The sequence below is a fragment of the Osmerus mordax genome, chromosome 19 (genome assembly GCF_038355195.1).
Source record: "Osmerus mordax isolate fOsmMor3 chromosome 19, fOsmMor3.pri, whole genome shotgun sequence".
In the NCBI taxonomy this organism is placed as follows: domain Eukaryota; kingdom Metazoa; phylum Chordata; class Actinopteri; order Osmeriformes; family Osmeridae; genus Osmerus; species Osmerus mordax.
The window spans coordinates 7,536,868-7,562,381 of NC_090068.1; the positions used below are offsets into that span (position 1 = coordinate 7,536,868).

General features: G+C 47.0%; 2 protein-coding genes across 3 annotated transcripts; one reads left to right on the plus strand and one right to left on the minus strand.

The window, feature by feature from the left end:
- Positions 1-566: 566 nt before the first annotated feature.
- Positions 567-10,332, plus strand: rps6kb1a (ribosomal protein S6 kinase b, polypeptide 1a). 2 transcript variants are annotated; one of them, XM_067257339.1, is made up of 15 exons: positions 567-748; positions 1,815-1,858; positions 1,986-2,106; positions 2,227-2,295; positions 3,315-3,462; positions 3,848-3,905; positions 4,185-4,285; positions 4,522-4,612; positions 4,733-4,823; positions 4,980-5,087; positions 5,206-5,268; positions 5,359-5,436; positions 5,672-5,779; positions 6,121-6,233; positions 6,984-10,332. In XM_067257339.1, the coding sequence occupies exons 1-15, from the start codon at positions 677-679 to the stop codon at positions 7,249-7,251; spliced, it is 1,533 nt and encodes a 510-aa protein (XP_067113440.1). In that variant the 5' UTR covers positions 567-676; the 3' UTR covers positions 7,252-10,332. The 2 variants fall into 2 exon arrangements, with proteins under 2 accessions (XP_067113440.1, XP_067113441.1); XM_067257340.1 differs by having other exon boundaries at positions 6,121-6,248; positions 6,911-7,101.
- Positions 10,333-10,383: 51 nt separating this feature from the next.
- rnft1 (ring finger protein, transmembrane 1) lies at positions 10,384-14,846 on the minus strand. Its single transcript, XM_067257342.1, has 9 exons — positions 14,701-14,846; positions 13,729-14,168; positions 13,499-13,575; positions 13,276-13,376; positions 13,018-13,171; positions 12,737-12,895; positions 12,570-12,635; positions 12,357-12,458; positions 10,384-12,227 (listed from the first exon to the last, which is right to left on the minus strand). The coding sequence occupies exons 1-9, from the start codon at positions 14,724-14,726 to the stop codon at positions 12,093-12,095; spliced, it is 1,260 nt and encodes a 419-aa protein (XP_067113443.1). The 5' UTR covers positions 14,727-14,846; the 3' UTR covers positions 10,384-12,092.
- Between the last annotated feature and the right edge of the window lie 10,668 nt (positions 14,847-25,514).

Sequence of the window (25,514 nt, forward strand, 5' to 3'; positions counted from 1 at the left end):
AATGTAGAAAGTGGCTAGGTTGTGTGGTGCCTGTAGTTGGCTGACTTCTGTGTCTTTTCTGTTTCTGTTTGGGTTATCATGTATTTAACAGTGTATTAAAACGAATGGCTGATGGCAACCAAAGCTCGATCATGTTCAAACACCCTATTGGTTGAGGTAGCAGTTTGCTTTTGGCGTTTAGGTGCAGGATTGGGGGTGAGTAGAATTAGTCTTCTCATATAGTTCTCACGAATAAGTGAATATACTGTAGAGATATTTTGCATCACCAACTTGGTTAATAATGGTAACAAAACAGTAGGCCAATATATGGCATTAATAGGAATGACCATTCGCCATTCTAATCCTGAACCCTAAACTAACGAACACCTTTGTAACGTTTGCTTGGATACTTTGTTGCGAGTTTGTAACAAGGTTGGCACCTTTACAATTGTTTTGGTGCATCACGTGAAGTAGTTTGAAACCTGTAGCTGAAAAAAGACGGTAATACGCCTGCTCAACGCTAGAGGCTTTTGCTTTGTTATTTCCCCCGTGGAATTTGTTTAGTCGTCGGTACTCAATAGTGACTGGCGCATGGTTTCTACCGTAGCCGGTTATGGCGGAGATGTGTAGCTAGTTGTGCCTGAGACCGGGGGCGAAAGCTTTTGCTTCACCGAATACATTAATAAAGACCGAGACGATGGCAGGGGTGTTTGACATTGATTTAGATCAAGCGGACGAGATTGTGTCCGACGACGAATTGGAAGATGGGGTGAGTAGTTTGCTAGTTAACGTTAATGAGCAAGTTGGCTAGCTGGCTTACAGAAGCCTCACTTAGGCAGGCTATGCTAACAGTAATGCCAATGCTGCGGTGTGAAGCATATATGTAGGCTTTGTATGTGTGCGTGGGGCTTCTACTACTAACGGTATGCAGCTATCTTTAGTAGTAGCTAAGTAGATAGCCAGCGGCTAAGAAAAGTAGGCTAGAATGTCAGCTACTAATAGATGGCTAACTAAGCTATGTCATTGCTAGGTAATTTGTGGTAGCTTGCTAACATTAGCTAGCCAATTGATGAGGAATAAGGCTATCTGTTCAACCAATAAACTAATACTAACATAACGTTGTCTTTTTTCCAATTACGATGTCTAGAAGCAATTTACACAATAGTTTAACGAGATTAGTTAACACCTTGCAGGCTACTTCTTATCTACTTCTAGATATCGTTCGGAAGCATGCCGGTGGTGTAATGAGTTGCTAGCAGATAACCATCACTCAGCCCTATGAAATTATCAAGTGAACTGGCCAGGAATACTTGCTCTAGTCTTTCTCAGCAAGAGCAAGTGATGTTGAAGTGTACAGAACAAGCATTGTCAGTTACACGGTATATTGCTTTGACGGACGAAGGCCAGACAAGCAGTTCCCTTGGCATTACAAGTGGGCGTTTTGTTCCGTCTTCATCATTACAAGCGCTGTTCAATCTGGACTGGAACAGCAGATGATGTATTTATTTAAAAGGACGTGATTTCTTTCCTCACTGTATTGAGGATCAGAGTGAGACTTATCATCACTGATAAGTTCACTACCTTAGAAACAATTGAGTATAAGTTCTCAAAGTGTTTGTGTAACCTTTTGCATTTGATTCAAATGTTCAAATTGCAGACATATTGCATGCAAAAGTACTGCTGAAAATCAAGGATTCGAAGTGCATAGCTTCAGCATTTCAGTGGTTAGAGTCACGGGACAGCCTATATATTACCAAACACAGTGGTATCCAACGTTGGTCTAAAGTGGTTGTTCTTTATCCTTGTTTTTGTTTCCTTTTTTTTTTTTTTACCAGGCTCAGATTAGTGAGTACATGGACCAGTGCAGTGGGTTTGAGTTGTGAGTATTAAACACAATCTGATTCCACTTGAATAACAATTTCATGTTTGTCAGTATTGCCATTAAATGGTGCAGGTAGATAGCTATTTGGATAGTGTATTGTAATGGGATTTGATCATTTCTCTAGTAACATGGATGACTGTGAGAAGTTTGAAATCTCAGAAGACAGCGTCAACAAAGGGGCGGATCAGATCCGCCCCGAGTGCTTTGAGTTACTGCGGGTTTTAGGAAAAGGAGGCTATGGAAAGGTAAGGATGCCTATGTCTGTGATCATATTTAAATATGTACTGTCTGTAGTCATTAGATCTTGTGATTAATCATCTGATTAAATTGAAATCACTTTTTTTGGGGCTTCTGTCATTCAACAGGTTTTTCAAGTTCGCAAGGTGTCTGGTGCCACTTCTGGAAAGATCTTTGCCATGAAAGTCTTGAAGAAGGTGAGGTGTCAGGTGTGAATTTGTGACTTGTTCAGTTTGTTTCTGACCAGAACCAGACTTTGCAAACACAACTTGTCTTATTTAAAAAAAAATATTCCCAGGATTCACATCACCAGATTTGACTCTGACCCACTTGTGCTAGAGTCACAATAATACATGGTACACTCCAGCTTACAGCAAAAATGTGGCCCACCAACAGAACCTCATAGGAAGCTGCAGGGCAACATAGGGTTAGTAATGGCACAGGGCTCTTTTCTGGAACTGGCAACTGCTGGTTTCGCCAGCTTTTTCCTACCCCCCACCCACTCCACATCTGAATTTCCCAGAATCCCTGAAGTTTGGTAATGGCTGTGTTTGTAGTTTTTATAGGCCTGTATTTACAGTAGCTACCATGCGGGAACTCTGTTTCCCTGGTCGGCCTCTGTGGTTGATGATGACAGGCGTTTGACCTGCCAGCTGTACTCATTGCCAAATGAAACAGCATGGTCCCACCCACACCTTCTCTTCTCCACCATGTTGGGAATCCTGCCTGTTAGCACCCGGCAGACAGCAGTTTTGTCGTGTCATAGTTCAGCCTTGTGTACTTGAGCATGGCAGTAAAACCTCCACGCTAAGTGTTCTCATGATCATCCTTTGCAACACGGGCCATGTTAATCCAATCGGAAACAGATACGGTATTGTTCCTAGCGGCTGAAATAGTTAGAATAATTGAGATTCCTCTGGCCTACAGGATTGTCACGTGTTGTTGACCTGAGGGCAACATTAACCTCAATAATGACATGGCTGAGAGGAGTTCCTCTTGTTCAGTGCCTGGGTAGGGGAGAGGGAGAGCAATTATTTTCACCAGATGGGAAATGAACGTTTCCTTCACTTGGAAACATCTGCATTTCTGCAGGTGGTTTTCATAGAAACTCCTAACTAGATCAACCCACCACCCTGGAGGACAAAGGAAGGCGGTCGGGAACACTCTGAATTGTTTTTGTCATTTGGAGTTGTTGACGGTGTCGTGTTTCCCTCAGGCCATGATAGTGCGTAACGCCAAGGACACGGCCCACACCAAGGCAGAGCGGAACATTCTGGAGGAAGTGAAGCACCCCTTCATCGTGGACCTCATCTATGCATTCCAGACCGGGGGGAAGCTCTACCTCATCCTGGAGTACCTCAGTGGTGAGGATAACACCGACACACACTCATCACATTGTCTGTGATGTCAGAATGGGTCATGTGTGATGTCAGAATGGACTTGTGAGTTACTCTAGCGTTGTCATAGTCTCCAGTAGTATCATAAGGATAGTGCATGATGTCATAAGAGTAGTATAACAATGGTGTTAAAATATTCCTTTATGATGCCCTAGTTATTGGTGTCTATGATGTCACAGTAGTTCCAAAAAAAAATGTGTCCGAATGTAAATGTACGATATGAATGTTTTTAATTGACACCTGGGATCCTTTCTACACATCGTAACACGTCATTGAATTGAACTCGAATCAACATGCTGTGTTGAACATTGACGTGCATTCAAATGTTGTAACACGTTTCGTGCGCTCGCAGGTGGGGAGCTGTTCATGCAGTTGGAGAGAGAAGGGATCTTCATGGAGGACACAGCATGGTGAGCTACCGGGGGAGTCGGGCCAGGCGCCCCCCCCCCCCCCCCCCCTGTGTAGACATAGAACACTGGAGCCTGCTGTCCTCTCAGTGATGTTGTGTCAATAGATAGATAGATGGAGGTGCCGATTACATAATGAGTTGTTGCAAGGGTGATTAGGAGTTTGCAGAAGGGCCGTCCTCGTCGCCCAAATGTCAAGGCTGAGCCCCGGCACTCAAGCGAAGAGTCCAGAATGTTGTGGAAACAAAAAGGTCTCATGGCTGTGAGGCTTCTCTTTGGCAGCTTCTACCTGGCAGAGATCTCCATGGCGCTGGGGCACCTGCATCAGAAAGGCATCATCTACAGAGACCTGAAGCCTGAGAACATCATGCTCAACAACAATGGTACGCCGGCAGACGTTGACCCTAAACAGAGGCTCTGTGAACTTGACCCACCTTTACCTGAGCCTTTGTCTCCCTTAGAGCTGGTGACCATAGATTCGGTTTCCTACCCAATGGTGGTTTGTAATTAGAATGAATGGTCAAAATGAATGCATGGCTCCCTACTGTCAAGGTGTAAAAATGAAAGACCCTTACATTTATTGTATGTCTAATATCTCATCCTGTCTCTCTCTCTTCAGGTCATGTAAAGCTGACTGACTTTGGCTTGTGCAAAGAGTCCATCCATGATGGCACGGTAACCCACACCTTCTGTGGCACCATAGAGTACATGTAAGTCGCAACGAGTCACGAGAACCAATTAGTGTATCTGAGAACAGGTCAATGCCTCTATGTATTCTATGAAATGATGTCCTGACCCCCCCCCCCCCTGTCTTCCTCCTCCCATCTCAGGGCCCCAGAGATCCTGATGAGGAGCGGACACAACAGGGCCGTCGACTGGTGGAGCCTGGGGGCCCTCATGTATGACATGCTGACTGGAGCAGTGAGTGATGTCACTTCCCTTCCCCTTTTTTTTTTTTTTTTTTTTTTTTTTTTTTAAACAAACACCAGAAACGCTCTATTGAGAGATTGAGGATTTTGGGGGTTTCATCCTGTTATTTTGGACGTCTGCAGTTTACCGTTATCTTTGTCTGCACAGCCGCCGTTCACTGGTGAAAACAGGAAGAAGACCATCGATAAAATCCTGAAATGCAAGCTCAACCTCCCGCCGTACCTCACGCAAGAAGCCAGGGACCTTCTAAAGAAGGTGAGGCCACGCGCTGGGCCCGGCCCAAAGCTGCAGCGCTTTTCCGCTGACTCAGCGTGACGAGTTGCAAACTTTAACACGTCCCTCCATATTTTCCCCCCCCCCCCCTCGGTACCAGCTGCTGAAGCGCAATGCCTCGCTGCGGCTGGGGGCCGGACCGGGAGACGCCTCAGAAGTGCAGGTAACGGTACAGGCTTCAGCAGCGCTCTCTGTTTGGCCGGGGCTCAGCAGAGAGGTTTTTCTGAGAAGACATGTGCTCCTCTGTTTCCAGGCCCACCCTTTCTTCAGGCATATTAACTGGGATGATCTCCTCGCGCGGAAAGTGGAGCCTCCGTTCAAGCCTTTCCTGGTGAGTAGACGTGGCCTCTGGAAACGGACTTGGTGTGAGCGACTATAAAGTGTTATTTCTTCGTGCCCCCATCTGCTTTGAACCTCAAGACGAGTCATTCATGGCCCGGGGGTCCTAGCTAGAAGCCAACATTCCTAGAGACGCGTCCTCCAGATGTGGAAACGAAAAACCCCCACGCGTCTTCTTTGGAGTGTGTTCAGTTCTTGACAGGCCTGCCTCCTGTTTCCCGTTGCAGCAATCTGCTGATGATGTCAGCCAGTTTGACTCCAAGTTCACCAGCCAGACCCCCGTGGACAGCCCCGATGACTCCACACTCAGCGAGAGTGCCAATCAAGTCTTCCTGGTAAGCGGGACTACTCTGTCATTTGTCTGTTTGGTCTTGTTAAACAACGATCCTTTTGTTATGGTTTGCACCCTCATAAGGGTCGGCCATGAGCTGTGTGTTTTTTTTTTTTAAGCACTTTTTTTTTTTTATATGTATATATTTAATTTTTACGGAAAGCAAATGGTTTCTTACGAGAATAAGTTAATGCGTTTCATCTGGGGTTTTATTTTCTCATTCCTGGAAGCTCTATTGACTGTTCCAGCACATTGCACGCTCGTTGTTAATGTTAAGTTACTCATCTGTCCTGTTGTTTTAGCTGTAACAGTCCTTGATCAGGTCTCTTCTCTCCTCTCACGAAGGGTTTTACATATGTAGCCCCGTCCGTGCTCGAAAACGTGAAGGAGAAGTTCTCCTATGAGCCGAAGGTCCGGTCACCTCGGAAGTTTCTGGGAAGCCCAAGAACACCAGTGAGGTAACTGCTGCTTCTGTGCGTGCCTCTGGGGTGGGGTGAATTCTCAGTTAAGGTACAATAAATTCTCTTTCGCGCCTGGAGAATTGAATAGGGTACCTCTTATAGCCCTGGTCCTCAGGGTCCTGAGGACCAGGGCTGCCCTGCACGTTTTAGATGTTTCCTTCTTCATACATATCTGATTCAAATGAATGAACGGTTATCAGGCTTCTGCTGAGCTGAATGACAACCCAGTCATTTGAATCAGTGTTGGAGCAGGGAAACATCTAGAACATGCAGGACAGGGGGTCCCTGAGGACCATGGTTGAGAACCACTGCGCTATGGAGATCTGCTGCCCACTTGTGGTAGACTATTGTAGAAGTACTGGTTGCTCGTAATTCTGGCTTTGTTATCCACAAAAGGTGAAGTGGTGGTAGTAATCGGTTCAAGTAGTGCAGTGCCGGTTGGCGATTGGCAAGATCCATGTCTCCATCGCTCAAACTCAACATGGCGACGAGTGCGTTTATATACATATGTCGCGAACCGCTCATTCAAACAACGCCACGCTTGACACTGCATGTCCTCGGGCCCTGAGCATGAATACACACACCGATGTTCGACTTCATACAGTGCCTGGTTCTCCATAATGAAGCCACAGACACACACACACAGAGACAGACATTCTTGCCTTTCCAGTTAGAAGCAGAGTCGGAGTGGTGTGGTGTGGTGTTTCCTCCATGCTGACCCACTGCTGACCCCTTGCTTCTCCCCAGTCCTGTGAAGTTTGCCGGGGGGGTCTGCTGGCCGCGCGGGCCCACGATGGCAGGTGCTCAGTCCCTGCTGTCCCCAGGCGGCTGCGGGGAGCGGGAGCAGCCCATGGAGGTGTCCGCCATGGAGCACATGGACGTGAGCTCCAGCAACTGTGAGGTCTCGGCCCCCCTGCCTATCAGACAGCCCTCTGGCACCAGCACCGGACTCTACAAGAAACACACCTACCCCCTGATGTCCAAGCGGCCCGAACACCTCCGGATGAACCTATGACGCTCGGCTCCGCCTGGAAACTTAGGACTCTTTTTATTTTAAATTCCTCTTTTAACACCTTTGTTGTTTTCTTTAAAAAAAAGACTCGTAGAAATTTAACAAAATGACTGACAAGACTGTCTGCTCCAAGCACCAGCCCTCTCCCCTGTGTGTGTGTGTGTGGCTGAGTCCGAGAGAGCTGGAGACTGCTGCTTTAGCTGGCCGCTACCTTGCTGCTCCTCTGGTCTGACTGACTCCCAACACCCCCCCCCCCCCTCCAGAACAGGCCAGGCTCCTCTCACCAACATGTGGATCTAACCCCTCGTCAGACCCATTCTTCACTAAAGCTTACGACCCAGGTCATTATCGCTATTGATTTATGTACTAAAAGACCTTTTTAGCACCCAAATCAGGGCTGTTGTGCTTTACTAGAAGCGTGAATGAAGAGCTCTTCTTGCAAATTCTCTGGTTTTGTCGTTTGTGTAATAAACATAGTCGGTGAAATCTGAGGTGATATTTAAATGTAGCACACTTGAGTCAACGCGGCCACGAAGATAACGATCTGGCATCGTTCTGTGCCCGTCTACGTGTAGTAAACAAACCGCTTGCAGTGTCCCATTTAAGAAATATATATATATATATTTATAGAGCAGTGTCTGACACGGGTTTAATCCACCCCCTGGACACGTGTGCAAACACAGGTGGACCCCTCCCTACCAGCGGCTCAGCGCTTGCTTTGCGAGGTCCGTGTGAAGGGCCTTCGGCCCAGGGCTCTAACTACCCCATTGAAGCAGAGAATCTGGAGGAGCACGGCAGAGCTTCTGCTCAGGTTCCTGTGTGCTTGTCTGGCTGATGCCAGGACATGGTGCTTTGTACTGTGGGTGGAGGGGACTGGGCGACTCCCCTAACAGCGCTGCTTCCCCCCCAGTATTATTCCCGCTAGAAGGTTCTAGAACGCTGGGGACTGTTTCAACTTTTTGTTTGTTTTAGAACTTGAGGGCCCAGGATCCCTCTCGAATGCAACCTGATTCCTATTTGACTTACTTCCTGACTTCAAACGGGGTTGTACGCCAGAGTATCAGTGAATGAGATACAAGTCGCAACGCAGCTATGAACGCACACGACGGTATTCACTTTAGACGTCTGCTAGAACTGCATTTTGTTCCATTGCAAAAAATATGGAATCCACATTGCCTTCTTTCTGCTTTTTCACTTGAAATGTTTTTTTTTTTTAATTTTATTCAGGATAAGATAGACCTGGTATCTGTAATAGAAGAGAAGCAGCTATAGAAATAGTATAGTTCTGCTGAAAGCATCATTCTCACACCACTCTCAAAACCAAATGCTGACATTGCTTTACCAGTCAAACTGGAAAGCTCCAGTCCAGGTAGAAAACCTTGCCTGTATTTGATTTTGTTGAATGTAAACTGACTAAATGCCTTTCATTTTCATTTTCATTTTTTTCATCGTGCAGACGATTGATATAGATTCTCCCTTGGTTATAGTAATCCACCCAGCTTGTTTTAAGGACCTAGATATCAGGAAACAGACATTAATCATGTTTGAAAATCAGGCCAGATTCTTGTCTCGATCCTCATCACTGTCTGGTTGTGTTGCCAACGTGCAGTTTCACTGACATGAGGAATGGTGCTGTGCCCTCCACACTTAGGCACCTTCCGTTTTGAGGTGGTAGTGTGACATTTGAATCTGTCTGTGATGTGAGTCTTTGGAGTTAAGCCATTTAATCCTCCTCCAAACAGGATGCCATTTATCCAGCCAGGTATTAGCTGAAGGCAGAATATTGTCCCAGGCTCAAACCCTGACATTCATGACTCATTGTGGGTTTTTTGTCTGACGATGTAGCCGAATGTTTGATATAGTTGGTTTGGACAAAGGGCCCAGTGTGTGATTAATTACCATGACCAAATTTGCTTAACCAAATCAACTTCAATTGTCTCATTCAAGAATCAAGTCTGTGTATTCAGGCAGGTTAATGACCGCATTAAAAACGTTGGCTGTCGTGCCCCTCCCTCCTCGACCCTCTTCCGAAATGCTCACTTCTAAAACCGTGTGTGTGTGTGTGTGTGACTGTATGGCTGTTCCTGTGAGATTTATATGGCCTATTTTGTGACCAAGGCCTCTCTTTAAACAGAGATGAGCGTCTGTGATGAGAGGTGTGAGCGTGTCACAGTGAAAGGCTGTGCGTTCCTCGGCTCCCTGTGGTGCTTTTTCTATTAGAGAGGATGCACTGTGTTCCAGACAAATCACCCCCAACAATTATGTTTTTAAACTGTTTTTAAACTCACCGTAATTCTTTGCTGATTTGTAGAATTGTTTTGATATTTCCATATGAATTAATTTTTTCTATTTTTATTTTCTGTGTCAGTCACACTATGCAAATGTGTTTTCTCTTATTCTGTTTTCACTCGTAGATCTCTCAAGAGGTTTAGGTTGGGCATTCATATGTTTTGTCGTCGGTGCATATTTACTGTATTTCTATTGTTTACCTGAAATGCATTATTTCCCAGTTATGAGCAGTGTCTAAGCTAGAATGTTTTGGTGCAACAAAAAAAAAAATCAGCAAACAACATTTTGATATCTCGTACCAGCTTCTTTAAATCTGAAAACTTGAACTTGTATGTAGTGTCAGAAACAGCCGTGTGTGCGTGTGTGGGGGGGGGGAAATATGGGTCACTAATGCAAAAACCAACAGGAGTGGGCTCGTGCCTTGTCATATTGCAGCGTGTATGTATTTGCAGATGGAATGCTCGTGAACTGCTCGGCCCACGAGCGCGTTCCCCTCTGTTACAGGGTCTGAGTGAAGCGCATCTCTTTATAACCAACCGTGTTCATCTTGATGCTGAAGTGATTCGAGTGGGGGGTTTCCCCTGAAGTGGGTTTGGGCTAGAGATCTTGTATATCATATAATTCAGTGTTAGACAATGTTATTAGCTCAGAGAGAGATGATTATGATCAAAAACAGAAGTGAGAACGTAACCCGTCATGTCAATATTCCACACTTTATTTATTCCATGAGATTCTGTTGATTTGTATCATGTATATAACTAATGGACCATGACAAAATAAAAAGGTGGCACTGCTGTTCGGAGGCTTGTGAAAAGTGAAAGTATATGAATGATGCGGATCCTATCTGACAGCATGTTTAGGCTTTTTAAGAACGTAATACGTAGGCACGCAACACAAAAAGCTCCAATCTGTGACACACAAAGGTACAAACACTGCTGATGTAACTGTTTTGTTCTTCGAAGGTCACTATCCAAAATAATCTTGATTTGCGTATGCAGATGAATGAATTTGGCACGTAGGGTAGAGTTTAAACATGAGCATCTCGAGTCAAGAGATTGAATAACATTTATTAAATTTGTTGATGGAAACATACTTTTCTTTTTTTGCAAGGAAATTGTGACATGATTTTACTACATAATGGTACTAAAATAGATGCATTTTCCACTCTTTGGTTTTTAAAAAGGATGTAACTGCACCATAATAGAAAAATAATTTACGCATGGATCAAATTACACTCACAATTGCATATGTCTTATTGAAAGCAAGTCCCCAAATCTGTCAAAAAATCCCATTGGAAAAACAAAAGCAAGGATACATATAGTAGAGCACAAAAGTCTGAGAACACAACGAACATTGACTGAAGGAATTGAAGACTGAGAAATACAACCCCTGCTGTGACCATCATAAGAAGCTCTTTATGACGTTAAATCAAAACTGACTCCACAATGCCAACTTGTGGAGTCCCATGCCAGCTCAAGTCCACACTGTCATCCAAACAAAAGGAGGACATAACAAATAATACGATTCTGAAATTAATTTTTCAAAGATTCAACTTGTCACTCGTTGTTGCTGATGATCATTTTGTAAAGACGCATTTTGCGTTACTTATGTTTCGCATGTGAAGAATGTATTTTGACGAGTGCTCTCAGACTTTGGGACCCAACTGTATATTGATCAGAGCAAAAGTGCTCCCCTCCCTCAGTATTTTGTTCTGTAGTCACTACAGTGCAGCCTGGCCAGGCTAGCCAGATGCCCCTTTTGGGAACCCGTACTGTCGGTACAAAATGCAGGAACTCTCACTCAGATCATGGAAGACGGAATGTGCTGTTTTACACCAAAACTGCTGTAATATTTTGTATTTATTATAATCTATCGACATGTCTGTACTAGCTACAGAACTGGTAGGTCGTTACCTGTAATTTCTGCGTACAGAACCAAACAAATCTAGGGTGAGAACCAGCACACACACAAGCTCCCAGGTACTGAGCGAGAAACATGACTAAGGGCACAGGTGGTGTCTTGCAGCTCACTGGAGTCGTGTCAATGACCCACAACCGACCAAACGGAAAACAAAACCTGGGGGTTGATCTTGATCTCATCCAGGGGTTATATAAACCTCTTAGGGTGTCGTTTAATACAGTTTTCCTCTGATGAACCCCATATCTACAAGTAGAGGAAAGCCTTCATGTACCACATGGCTGTCTTTTCTTTCGAAATAAGTCCAAACTAAATATAAAGGAACATTTTCACATGATAAAAAAAGACGTTTGGAAAGGGGGAAAAACGAACTAAATAACAAGGACATGCGGAGACCAACTTTGTTATAGAGAAGTGCCTCAAAGGTAGTTGCAGTTACATCAACAGTAATGCATCCCAATGCACATATATGCCTTTACCGGCATCGGCCAGTAGAGGGCACAGCCCTTAATGAATGGACAGAGGAGAAACGGCACGGTGCGTAAGTCAATGGGGGGGGGGGGTGTATTGCCATTGATACAACTATGACACAAAGCACCAGAGCCATGTCTTGTCCGCACACTTCCCACTGCCCTCTGTCAGTAGATCTGAAGGTGGGGTGAGGTGGCCCCGTCTCTCCACTTGTGCACCTTGTCTGTGATGGCTGTTCTACACAGCGGACACGTCTTCTCCCGGTTGAACCACAGAGCGATGCACTCGTCACAGAAAATATGCTGTGGAGGAAACGAACCGGTTTAACCGCCGTTAAGCAAACAAACCGACCCCCCCAAAAAACGGTCTGAAAGTATGTTTCTCAGAGTTGGAGGCCTCAGTGGGTACTGGTTTGTTTTGATGGTCGTTACCTGACAGACGAGGCTCCGGGGCTCCCTGTACTCTCCCTGGCAGATGGGACAGACGTCTCCAGCCTCGCTGCACTGGCTCCGGCTGGCCGCTGCCCCCGTGTGCTGTGGAAGAGTAACTACAGGCTTAGTACATAAACCCAGCAGCAAATCAAGACCCGTGTTCCTGATCACCCAGAAATGTCAACAACACAAAAATACAAATGAGTGCTATACCTCGCCATTGAGAAATATCCTCACAGTTTTCTGGAAAGAACCCCACGATCCATACAATCCTAAGAGCTGGATGGCAGAAGAGCAGAAATGGGGGTTAGAGAAGATTCGTCCAAAACGTTAACAAGGGTTTATACTGGCGGTTGCAGTGTAGACGGATGTTTTCGAACCTTGAGAATGAAGTAGAGCAAAGCCAGCAGGACTCCCAGGGTGAGTCCAGTGGTACCATCCACCTCCTGGTAAGTGACCAGGTAGCGGAACCAGAGGGGGAGAGGAACCATGGCCTGGTACACTTGGCCCACCTCCTCAGTTAGCATCAACCATCGCCCCTGGGAACCGCCACAGAGAACAATGCGCGTGGGATAGAATCACAATCATAAGGAATACAATACGACCTTTTTATTTGAGTGACGGCAGGGCCTTGACCCTAGATCACCGAAGGCCTACACACCTGGGCTCTATGTGTCACCAGTGTGGAGGGCAGCAGCAGAATAAGGCACTTGAACCCCATGAAGAGGAACTTGACAGTGAAGTTGGTGACGCCCACTGCCCAAAGGACCTCCCAGAAGCCCAGGAGGTCAACAGCAGGGCTGAGGAAGATGAGGCTGAGGAGGAGGAAGAGGGGGGGGTAGACAAATGCTCTTGAGCCTCCTCGCAGCGCAGGGAAGCAAGCGCAAACGCAGCGCGGCTCGCTAGGTTTCCAGCTCACCAATAGTAAAGTGTCTCAGCGAGGAAGGTGTAGTAGAGCAGGAGCGTGGAGGAGGTCAGGAAGAGGAGCAGCCACATGCACTGCCACTTGGAACGGCGGTCCTGGGGAGAAACGATCCAGAGGGGAAGGCCCGCTCAGAATCACGCACACTCACAGAATGGGTGAAGAAAATGGCACGTGGGAATGTGTTGATGTCTCTGTGCTTCCTATGGCACTGACTTACCTGAAGAAAGACTTGGGTTTGTAGGTTTTTATTTACATACAGGAAAGTTGTAAACAAGCCAACTCCAACTGCTAGACCTGCAACAATAACAAAGGTTTAAATCATTTAGAATAAATTCATTTGTTCAAATTTTTATAAAACAAATATACGAACCATAATAATAAATGAATGTCAACAACCCCCAAAGAGAGGTCAACGCTCACAATAAAGCATTTCTTCTCACTACCTACCAAGGGCATGCTGGATGACTAGTTTAGCACATAGGATGACTAAGAAGGGAAGACTCTTCTGGACCCAGCGGAAGAGGTAGCGCAGCTCAGCGAAGGACGTGCTGGGCTCGCCAGCCTCCAGGTCCGAGTCCGCGGGGTCAGGCTCAGCATGGGAGTGGTGGTGGCTACGACTGTGTCCATGCGAGTGGCTATGGGAGCTGGCTCTTGACCTCCTGGATGATGCCCCTCCTCCACTGGACTCTGCTGGGCCACTGGAGATAGGTATATGCACATCGCCAGTGCCCGATGTGTCCGAGCCCCCTGTGGCCAGTGTCCTTGTTGGTAGCTCTGGTTGAAGGGGCAGGGATAAGCCGTTTCCTGCCTGGGCACCCGGCTCATTAAAATTCGGCTGCATTACAGTTGGCGACTCCCTCAATATCAGTGTTCTTCTGGAATCACTCCTTTGACAAACATGGTGAGGGATTGGAGAAACAACAGAAGAATTGTATCCTGGTTAGATAAAAAAATACTGTAAATGACAGGGCGGTTGTGAATAGGAGGGGGTAAAATGTTTAGGTAGCGAGATACCATACGATTAGTAACCGATTTATAACGACCCACTTCGACATCTATATATAACTATCTCACAAACTGAAGTCAGTCGCATTGATTACATGTATAACAAACCGACAATAGTAGCTAGTGCTAACAGCACCGGACAAGCAATTGTCAGATTAAGTATTTATTGATGGCCTGACATTGGCTGATGATCAGTATAACCGTCTAGTTAGGAAGCAAGGCTATGCTGCTACTGGTGGGTGGCATTAATCATAGCCAAGTGTTATCTTTAATGGCTTGTTTGCCGCAAGAACTGACTTCAGGGTAGAAAAACAAACAGCTTCTCAGGTCTACTAGCTAAGCTTGTACTAGTACTACTGTTGCTAGCTAACGTTAGCCAAAATGTTATTTTCACGGTTAAAAACTCTTGAATACCTGTCATACTGAGTCCGGAGTTTCATGATAAGCCACTTATATCCATCTAATAAATTTCCAAACGCATAACATAAAACAAAAATTAAAACAAAACAAACGATCTCAAAGGAAAACGAACTCGTTCGCTAAGGCATAAGCTTATTGGTTTGGCGACATCATGCATACGGCAGCATAGACGTCGCAAACTGACGTAAAATTGGTTAAGGCGAAAGAATCACTCGCTCATAAGTAAGTCTTTAAAGTCTGGGAGTCGGTTAATAACTCTAATCTCACAGGAGAAGTAATGATATTGGATACTCACATATTGTAACGAGTAAAAATGTTCAGTAAATTAGACAACCACTTAGTTGATTTTCATTTATGTGAAAATAAAATGTTCTTCTTTTATGTATTTTAAGAAATACACAAAATAAAACATAACATGGCCTGAGTGAACAGAAATGACAACTCGCCATCTGCTTTTATTAAGGTAATAAACTCTACATATAGTAGAAATAAATACAGTATGTTTAGACTGTGGTTTCCCAGACAGCAACATTTATTTTGCAACTGGCATTCAATTCATTTATTTCAAGTATTGGTTCAATAACATTCATATTATGTTGATTAAATGATGAACCAGCATCCAAACTAGAAATGAATACAACCTGCATGTAGAGTGAGGGAAATACCTTCCAGAATGTGCTTTACGCAACAACAAGAAAGTCTACACTTAAACATTCCACCACCCAAGGGAAACACCATTCCTACTTTGGAGCGTGGTGGTGACAGCAATGTTACAGGGATGCCTCACTTCGGCAGTAAAAGACACTTCGCTATGGTTGTTAGTGCCGGGATATTTCCAAAAGCATCATCTGTCTCTGTGCTAATGCAGTGGGCAGCGGATCAAGAACCCCCCTCGACAGTATACATTTACCAGAGGAAACAAGGCCTTCTCAGATGAACCTCCTGTTCAGCCTCCTCTGAGGCTGGGATCCCCAGGTGCCTCTGGGCGCCATGCCAACCAGCTGGAGCCTCCTGCAAGCCTGAGCTCACTTGTAGCGCAGGGCTCTGGCGCCTCAATGAATTTGCCACCATTTAATGGGTTACCTGCTGACTAAGAGCACAGAGAGACGGATCGTTACGACGGTGGTTAGTGGTAACTGATTAAAATTTTTGGTTCTCGCTGTGATATATTGTTTTATTACTGTTGCTTGCTTTTTCCCACAGGTACACTTGCACTTATAGCTGTTCATGTTGTTTGGTTGTGACTTGTTTAACTACATGCTCTTATGGTTCTTCCCTTTGGCACTTACTTTGGTTGTTCACAATGTGTGCTTCATGTTTTGGCTACTCGCGATGTTTTTTGGCTATCTTGTTGTTATGATCAGTGACCTATGCACTTTGTAAAGCTCTCTCTTGGAAGTCGCTTTGGATAAAAGCGTCTGCTAAATGAATAAATGTAAATGTAAATGTAAATCTAACATACATTCACCATCCTGGGAAAGAAACGGCACTGAAAAGATTGTTTACATGCTTTGTTCTCTTAGGGGTGTAACGATACACTCAGCTCACGATTCTATACGTATCACGATACTGGGTGTACAATACAATACAATACGTATCATGATATTTTGGACAACATTTTAAATTATACTGAAATTCACTGAACAGATTTATTTCCAAAAACAAACATTTTCAAGCATTTTCTTTGTTGTACATACAATTTAGTTAACTCCGTTCAAGCGATTTCTGTAAATGCAATGAATGCACGCATGACGCAGGTGCAGAGTAGGTCGCGTGCTGGTAGCTCAACCAATAGGATCAAACGGACGTTGTATTGTAAAAAATATTGCCATAACTCTATGATACATATTGTAAAAAATGTGTATTGCGATATATTGTTCCACGATATATTGTTCCACGATATATTGTTACACCCCTAATAAAAACTCTACCCTTTATCTGAGTAAAATATGTATGATTGATGGAAAACACCCTAAGCTCATTAAAAGACTAAACTCTAAATTGGTAGTGCAATAATAATATATATTATGATCTATATGTGTTTCATCTTTCTTAATTCCACAGTATGTCTTTACATAGGTATTCATGTAGTTGTCCCAAAGGAATGTTACCTCCCAAGACTGCAAGTGAGGACGTCCTTACTAGCCTGTGACTTGATCTGAAATGAAGGGTCTTGTTTTCTGTAATCTAGGTCTCTCAGTTGCCTGGGCAGTACACGAGCATTTAGTGTTCGTCATTCCAGCCATGTAGCCGGTCATCATTCTGAAAGGAGGTTAATGCGGTGTGGCTGAAAGAGCGACTCCGAGTCCCTGCTGCACTCTGTAATTGTGTTATTACGTTGTAGAATTGTCAGTAGAGTTGTAGGCCCCAGTTCGAGACAGCTGAGCTGGGCCTGTAGAGGGAGGTTAACTTGACATATAAATTGCTATCTGCCAGAGATGAATTGAGCTCGCCAGAGAACAGATGTGCGGAGCGGTGACCTGACATTGCTTCTGACAGCCTCTGTTTCTCCCTCTCGTTTGCTCTTTCTACCTCTCTATCTATCTATCTCTCTCTCTCTCTTTTTTTTTCTCCGTTCACTCTTTCTCTGTTCATCATGTCAGCTGCTGCTGACTTTGATATCTTGCTGGAGCTACCACACTGACACACTACCATCGAGCCTGAAACACTGGATTCTGTGTGTGTGTTTATGCACGGGGGCTGCGTGTGTGTACATGCGTGGGTGAGTGCGCTGGTTAGGTTAGGGGTCGCGTGTGATGCTCGATAGTTGTAGAGTCTAGAGTTAGGGTGACGTCACACCTCAGGTCAGTGATGTGGTTGATCGGACACAAAGCCATGTTGTGTCTCTGGGGGACAGTAGTTCAGTGTCTGGATGTTCCATGAACCATGTCTGTTACGTCATGCAGTAGGATCGCTGATCGCACCACACTGCCTCGTCATTTTTCATGGATTGTTGCCGCAATGCCAATCTCCTCTCTATCCACTTTTTGTAATGACTATGGTGTTGTTAAGGCAGTTCATTAATGAAACAACAGATCATTTGACGGATGGGTACCCTGACTTTGTGGTGTGGGAATGGGCATGCTTACAAATGTGCGTTTCCTTGCCAGCGTGCGCTCGTTTTCAGTGTGTGTTCCTTTCGAGGTCACCTTCTCCGCGTACTGGAGACCCTCCAGTTGGCAAGGGCATTGTGTACACAAGCACATCTGTTCTGGAGCCTGGACTGGGCAAGGTACCTGGGTCAGAACCAACAGGGGGGGGATAGGGGATTCCTGGGACACAGTACCATTAGCTGTTGACTGGAAGGGGTGTCCATGAGCGAGTGCAGGAGGATGGGGTTTCGGCGTCTTGCGCCCAAGGACAAGAGGATAATGTGATCATGCAGTCCCCTTCCCCTGCTGCCTCTCTCTTTATGAGCCTGCATGCTTAAACCATCAAAACAATCGATGGGCCGGATCCACACGACTAATAATACTTGCATTGGATCCAATGCACTGTCAATTTCAGAGGGACGCCCCCCCCCCCCCCCCCCTTCACCCTTCCCTGGGCCTGTGTGTGATGTTACCGAGAAGGAATGCCCGGCCTGGTAGTGTGTGTGGGAGCCATATCCTTCTCCGGCTCTCCCCCTTGATTTATGGTTGAGTGTCCCCGGAGGAGCCTGCAGTCTGCTGGGTGTGTGTCGCTCCTCCCTCCCTCCCTCCCCCCCCCCCCCCCCCCCCCCCCGCCCTCCCCAGCCTCATAGCTCTGCCTGGCCTCCAGACATTTGAAGTCGAGACCCTGAAGACTCTAACCTCACTCTGTCGACTGATTTATCTTCTACAGACTTAATAAAGTGGAAGATCGTTTTGCATCAATTTGTGTGGCTGTCAAAAACGAGAAGATGAGGTCTGGCCTCTATAGGTCTTGAGGAGCTTTTATCGCGACTTAATACTTTCCTATTCTGTGTATGCATGCACATAATACAGAATAAATAAATACAAATCTAGTTTTAGTAGCCAAGAATGTGAAACGCTGCTGCGCTTTCTCCCACGATGTCCAGTAGATGGCGCCTAATTACAGGGGATGAGTCAAAACAATGAGCTGAAATCCGTATGTAAATAATACAGGATCGAGGTTATAATGAATATTTTGTTCAGCTAGAATATCAACAGTTAGGTCTAGCCTTAAAGCGGCCACTCATTGGTAGTCCACTGGTTACTAGCAGTGTTGGGAAATTCGCCTGCAGGCGTTTCCATTGAAAATTAAGATGTTTGCGTACTCATGGAATTGTCAGCGGTGTCAATAAATCACACTATAAGCACAGTCTAATTTTCCAAGTGTGCAGGTGTTTATTCTACACACACCTGGCTGCTGTGTATAGAGAGAGACAGCCAGAGTGGCAGCTGCAGATCGCGATGTACAGCTGACGAACGAGCGGCTGAGTGGGTTGTGTGGTAGATCTTCGCTGCTTTCACCCACCAAGGTGAAAGGAATCGTTCCACGGTGACCTTTGCACGCAGCTGCTGACTCTTTCTCTCTCGCTCTCTCTCTCTGCTTCCCCCTCGCTCCGCCGCCCACTCTGCTCGAGGCGCCGACGCTCTCTGCTCCACGGTCGCCGTCTTTTTTTTCCCCTCTGTCCTAATGGATTACTAGGGTGGGCTTCGCCTCGGCCTCGCTGGAGCAAACAGCCCACCGGCCACTGCACAGGCTCTCAATTGTCACTCTGATCGATGTGTGTGCAATGGTTATCTGGGCCACTGCATTAAGTGGCTGTATACTCCTCCTTCTTTGTTGATGTGCTGTAATGACTTTGTTATTGCAGTACACACACCGGCTAACAGTCCATATACTTAGCAGTGTCCCTTTTAAATATACACCGAGTGTTATTAACCTTTAAATCTTCACCTCGGTGTGATTAACCCCGATTTGCATCGAGCGTGTTCCTTGTCGTTGCGATGACAATGTGGGTAAGGAGGTGTAGGACAGCTCAATCTTTCACCTGCAGTCATTTAGCAACGAAAGGCACTGTAAACAAGGTTGAAGAACAAAGCCCAATACTGCGAGCCAGCAGAGTCTGGATCCAGCACGGGGGCTCCATGATGTCGGCGGGGATGGTATGTGTGCGCTGTACATCCCAGCAGAGGGTCCCCTCCTCCCCTGTGCCGGCCAGAGGCCAACAGCCTGGGCCGCCTCGCCAATCCTAATAAATCCTGATCGCCTAGCAGGAGCAGCAGCGGCCCCACATTCCACCACAGCCAGCACGTCCTCTCAATCTGCCTCGGAGGTGGAGCAACAGTTGGCGTGGTGGGCGGGAGAGGGCTGAGGGGCCAGGGGAGGTGGGGTGGGGGGGCTGGGGGGGGGGGGGTGAGTTGTGAGGGCGGGCGGCGGGGTGGGGGGGGGGGCGGCTCCCTACTTGACAGCGTGTGATGGCGTTTGTGAAACGCCGGGAATGTTGGGATTGGACTCCCTCTCGTGCACGGCCGTGCGAGGGTCCATCCCGGCGCTGGGTTGGGCAGACGTGTTCATCTTTCGCCCCCCGATGTCGCGGGTCTTCATGTTCGTTGCCGGCAAAAAAGATCTGATTACCTTGCTTGCCACATTTGTTTTTCCCGTGATAACCTGCAGGGCTGTGTGTGTGTGTGTAGCTGTGTGTGTGTGTGTGTGTGTGTAGCTGTGTGTGTGTGTGTAGCTGTGTGTGTGTGTGCATTCAGTGTGTGCTCACTTGTATGAGAGAAGCCAGTACTTGGAAATGCCTTGCAGATGTGAAGCACACTCATTGTAGGTGATTCTCTGCCAAAGATTTTTGTTGGCAGAGTGATGGACATAATATATCATGTGAGATGTTGATGGGCTCCTTTATAAGATCTAGTACATAGCAATGATCAGACAGGTTAACAGACAGACCTGGCTATTGTCTCTTATGCAGAGGTGAGTTATGGACTGATTGACTAAAGCGAGTCCCTGGTTGTAGTTTATTTATTAGCTCAGGTAGCTCACACTCAGAGTGGAGGGGTTTGAACTGTAGTGCTTTCCTACGGCGCTCTCACTTCCTGCTGGTCGCTTGAAATTGATTGCTTTAATTTGTCCTGTAACGCGCAGGGCGCCTCTCGCCTGCGATTAGTGTGTGTGTGTCCGTGCGTGGTCTTAGTGTGTGTGTGTGTGTGTGTGTGTGTGTTTGTGTGTGTGTGTTGCGCTGTGTTTAATTACTGCAGCAGATGAGGGCTGTGTGTCTCCCAGCAGGGCTCCAGAGGAGTGGGAGGACCCGGACTGTGCTCCACCGCTGCACGCTACGCCCCCCTCAGCTCCACCCCACACAGAGAGAGAGACAGAGAGAGAGAGGAGGGGGGGGGGGGGGGAGAGAGGGAGAGAGGGAGAGAAAGGGAGGGAGGGAGCGAGAGAGTGAGCGAGAAGGAGAGAGAGAAAGGAGAAGAGAGAACCGGCTTCGTCCTCCCACCTGTTCATTCAAACCAGTTCACGTGTAGTGTATCACACCTTCTATTCAGGAAACGGGAGGTAAACAGCGTGAGTTGAAACGGCGTGCCGATCATCAAACCTGCTCTGTGTCACAACGCCGATGGAGGGCCCAGTTTGTGTCCCCATGTGTCAAAGCACACTGCACCCCCCCCCCCCCTCTCTCTCTCTCTCTCTCTCTCTTCTCTCTCTCTCTCCTTCTTCTCCTTTCCGGCCTGTCTCTGTTTTTGTTTCATAAAAACATGCTTACTCATCGGGCGATCTTCCTTTTCTGGGCCAGAGCTCTAGATTCCCCCTGGGCCATCGTAGGCGCCGGGGATTTGTGGCGAATGCAGATGAGATAAATAGCTTTGCTGTCCCTCTTTCCCCCCAAGCCCACAGGGTACGTATCAGCCTCCACCTGTGTTTTAATCATCTGTGATAAGGATATGCGGCAAGCCTCGAAGCCTTCACTGAGCCAAAGTGACTGTTTTATTACATGTGAAGGTATGCAGCTGCTGTATCTGATGTCTGGCTGAATTGAAATGATTTTCACATGGCATGATTATGTTAAGTTTTCCAAGCGGCGTACAACCTAGATTAGTACTTTGCTGCTACCAAACTCCCAGGTCTCTGAGGATTTGACGATCGTATGATTCGGAGAGTTTTTACCCACTTTATACCCGCATCAAATGCTACACGTACCGCGAACAAACAAGTTAGGTAAAACAAACCAATCGTTACGATTCTGGAACAATATGTAACACGTCGTTACTGCAAGGGATTTGACGGCAATTGTACAAATCATTATTCACAAAGACGAAACCGTTATCTCAAGCAACCTCAACCTCTCTTTAATGATCTAGCTTGTGTTCCACGGATGCTAATTTGAAGTGCAATCCTCTGTTCCTAATGATGCTGCTGTCTTTCATCACCCATCAACAGTGTACCCACCAGCGGAGTAAATACCAGTTGTTTTTCTCACTCATTAAGCAGATAATCTCACATTGATTAACAAAGCTAATTACTATTTTCAAATGCACAAGCTGCTGAGCTCAATAGGACAACCTGACACACCGAGAAGAATCCCCTTTAACAGAGCTGTTCCCTTGTTCTCAACACAGGCATCTGGAGAAGTCTATTATTCGCTTACCTCACTTGTGTTATTCTACCAGAAGGTAGATAAGGCTGAATATTCTAGTACACAGACTTGTTTTTGATCTCCCCTAAAACTCTGTGCCTTACAGTTATCAGCAGTGAAGTCTGAATTACCCCCCTGCCACCATTCATTTCATTTGACTTGTCCAACACAAGCCCCCTTTCCAATAACACATAACATAACTGAGGCACGTATAGTACAGAAATATGCTGCTTCTACCTTTTTTTCTTCTTCTTCACAAGCCACTGTGTCCGAACAAATACAATTGTCCTTATAAACAACTGTGTTGCGGTGTCTATTTCAGACCCTGCTTGCCTGGCATTCTAAAACACAGCCAGTCAGCACTTGCTAGCTCTGCGCCAAGTTGAGTGTAAAGGGCTCGCTGGTCATTTCGCAAGCTCCGCTATGCAAACAACCGTCCGTTCAGTGTTATGTTTGCTCACTGATAGCACGGCACTAAAGACGCTCATTTTCAGCTTTGATAGGGCTCTTCCTCCAGGGCGCTCAGGTCTGTGTGTGTGCTCTTTTCCCTCTGTCTCACAGTGGCTGTTGTCTCTGGCCTCAGCTGTGTGGGGAGATGTCCCTTTGAGATAACATCTGTTTTCGAACCCGCCCACCTTCCCTCTACACAAACAGACAAATGCTCTTGCCCCGCTTGGTACCATAAACACTCCCACTCTCCTGGTGGAATTAGAGTATGTCAACAAATTAGACTAGTCTCACAATAACCGCACCATACTGCCAAGGAAGTATTCAGCTACGAGGACATTTGAAATTGGTTTAAGGGATATCTTTTTTTCACAGCGAGTCACATTTCAGTGGGGCCGCCACCAAACGGGTTGTTTGCAGTTATGAAACCCATACAGAAATAAATAAGAAATCCTATAAGCTATAGATAATCGTGCATTCACCCAAACACATTATGCCGCTGCTAAGAAACCCGGTTTAAGCCGGCGCTGGAGGCTACAGCCTGTCTGTGGACGCGCAGGCAGAGAGCGTGAGGTGTGCCTGATTGACTGCCCAAGCTGTGTGTGTGTGTGTGTGAGCTGGCAGTCAGATGGAGTGCCCAAGCTGTGTGTGTGTGTGTGTGTGTGTCCCCAATGTCCCCGCCGTCCCCCCAGCGGTGGGCTGTAACCCAGGCCTTTACCCAGGGCTGGGAGGTCTGAACATCACTCACACACACACACATACACACAAATTTCGAAACACAAACACCGGCACATCTTAAGCCCTCATGAACGCCCTCATCACTTGGCCCAATTTACATACATTACCATAGATCATACATGTTGAGGCGGTTACAAGGTCGTCGCTAACCCCCCCCCCCTCGATCTTTACGGAAGGCAATCGCGAAGGTCTGCGCCGGATTATAATGAAGAGGCCGTTGAAGGAGGGCGGGATGGAGCTCCAGTCTGGAGGATGACAGGATTACAAGGCGGCTGAGTGACACACCCGCTCGCGCTAGCCCGCGTCACCTCCCTCAACCCCGTCCCTCGCGCCGAAGCCCGAAAGCGGAGGGTCCCCCCGTCTCCCCCCGGCTCCTCCGCGTTGTCACAGCTACCTGTTCACGCCGCCGACTCGGGTCGGGTGAAACACACAGATCTCATAATTACAGACCGCGGGACCGGGGGGGGGGGGGGGAAGAGGGGGAGGATTTGGCCTTTGTCTGTGTAACGGCTCCCAGCGCTCGACAATGGGGCCCCTGTGTCTCGGCTCTGGAAGGTATGTGTCTGGTGGCAGGGCGGGAGCTCGGCTAACCCGGAGACGAGCGGACTGGGATGGCGATGCTGAACGCTACCACCCCCAACCCCCCAACCCCCACCCCCCCAACCCCCACCCCGCTGGTTAATATGCATTTCATTAGCAGGCGGGCTGCAGAAAGCCCTGCTCTTTTGGCTTGTCTCCTCCAATCACGGCGTGACTCCCCCCCCCCCCCCCCCCACCCCCCTGGAGGACACGAGAGCTTCTAATGATTCCCATGGATGGCAGCATATCCAAATCCACTTCACATCCACTCCCTGGCAACTGTTTGGACGATCAGTCTCCCCTCTCTCTGCAGCCGAGTGAGATGGATGCAGATGAGCTTTTTTTTCATAACCATCTCTGTGTTTATGCTTATGTGTCTGTGTGTGTGTGTGTGTCTGTGTGTGTGTGTGTGTGTAAATGAATTGGTCCAGGAGCAGCTTCTTTAGATTGGGTTTGGTGTGGCATGCACAGAGGATAATCTGATTTAAAGCGTGTCAGGGATTGTGAATAATTTCCTCATTACCCCAACCCCTCCTGTCATTTTAAAGGCATATTTTATTTAACAAGTGTGTGTTCATGTTTGTGTGTGCGAGCGCGTGTGGAGACATGTCTGCCTGCTCGAGGAAGCAAAAACCATTCCATGCACACTCAGTCTTTCCTGTTTGCCCCTCCCTCACACTCCCTATCAATCTCTCTCTCTCTGCTTCCCCTCTCTTTCCTCCCTCTCTCTGCCTCTTCTCTCACGAGGGGTACAGCTGTCACAGTGTCTCTTTTCCCATCCATAATTGAAGAGTGCACAGCGCACAAAGCCCTGGAACCATGTCATCCAGTTGCTCCTGTTGAATAATCAGCCAGAACCAATGGGTGGGTCTGGGGTAAGTGAAGGGGTGGTGGTGGTGGTGGGGGGGGGGGGGGGTGTCTGTGCATGCGCGCGTGCACGCGTGCACACGTGTGTGTCCGTGCCCGCGCGCGCGTGTGTGTGGAGGGGTCTGTCCTTGGAGCTGCCTGTGTCACTGTTGTTGTGTCATCATCCTGACCCCTCCCCCACCAAGCACCCCTGCTAATAAGACTCCCGTTCCTACGGCCCATTTGCCCCAGTTTTCTATTCATGCAGAGTTGACCTCCCTGGTCAGCAGTGAGAGGAGGTCACAGTGTTGGGGTCTGGGGGTGGGGGTGGGACGTGAGGGTGGGGGTCGGACGTGAGGGTCTGGCAGGAACTAAACACCACCTTTACTCTGAGGGACACCGAGTTGGGGCTCCTGGGAATGGCTGAGTTTAATTGGTTCAACTTGACCTTGAAAGGAACAACACAATATTCCTTTGTGTTTTTGTTCCCCCCCTCACACACACACACACACCCTTGCATTCTTGATACCATTAGAAATTGTCTTTTCTCATTTTCTTGAGAAAATGATTAATATTACATCCACTGTTGTGCTATTGTTGGAGTACAGCTGTGTCGTCGTGACGCTGG

Excerpts from the sequence above, each read along its gene's own strand:
- rps6kb1a (XM_067257339.1), top strand. The coding sequence starts at position 677 with ATGGCAGGGGTGTTTGACATTGATTTAGATCAAGCGGACGAGATTGTG. Across the intron at positions 2,107-2,226 it reads GAAAAGGAGGCTATGGAAAG|GTTTTTCAAGTTCGCAAGGT; the intron begins GTAAGGATGCCT and ends GTCATTCAACAG. Across the intron at positions 5,780-6,120 it reads GTGCCAATCAAGTCTTCCTG|GGTTTTACATATGTAGCCCC; the intron begins GTAAGCGGGACT and ends CCTCTCACGAAG.
- rnft1 (XM_067257342.1), bottom strand. The coding sequence starts at position 14,726 with ATGAAACTCCGGACTCAGTATGACAG. Across the intron at positions 12,896-13,017 it reads TGGTGACACATAGAGCCCAG|GGGCGATGGTTGATGCTAAC; the intron begins GTGTGTAGGCCT and ends GGCGGTTCCCAG. Across the intron at positions 12,459-12,569 it reads GGATATTTCTCAATGGCGAG|CACACGGGGGCAGCGGCCAG; the intron begins GTATAGCACTCA and ends ACTCTTCCACAG.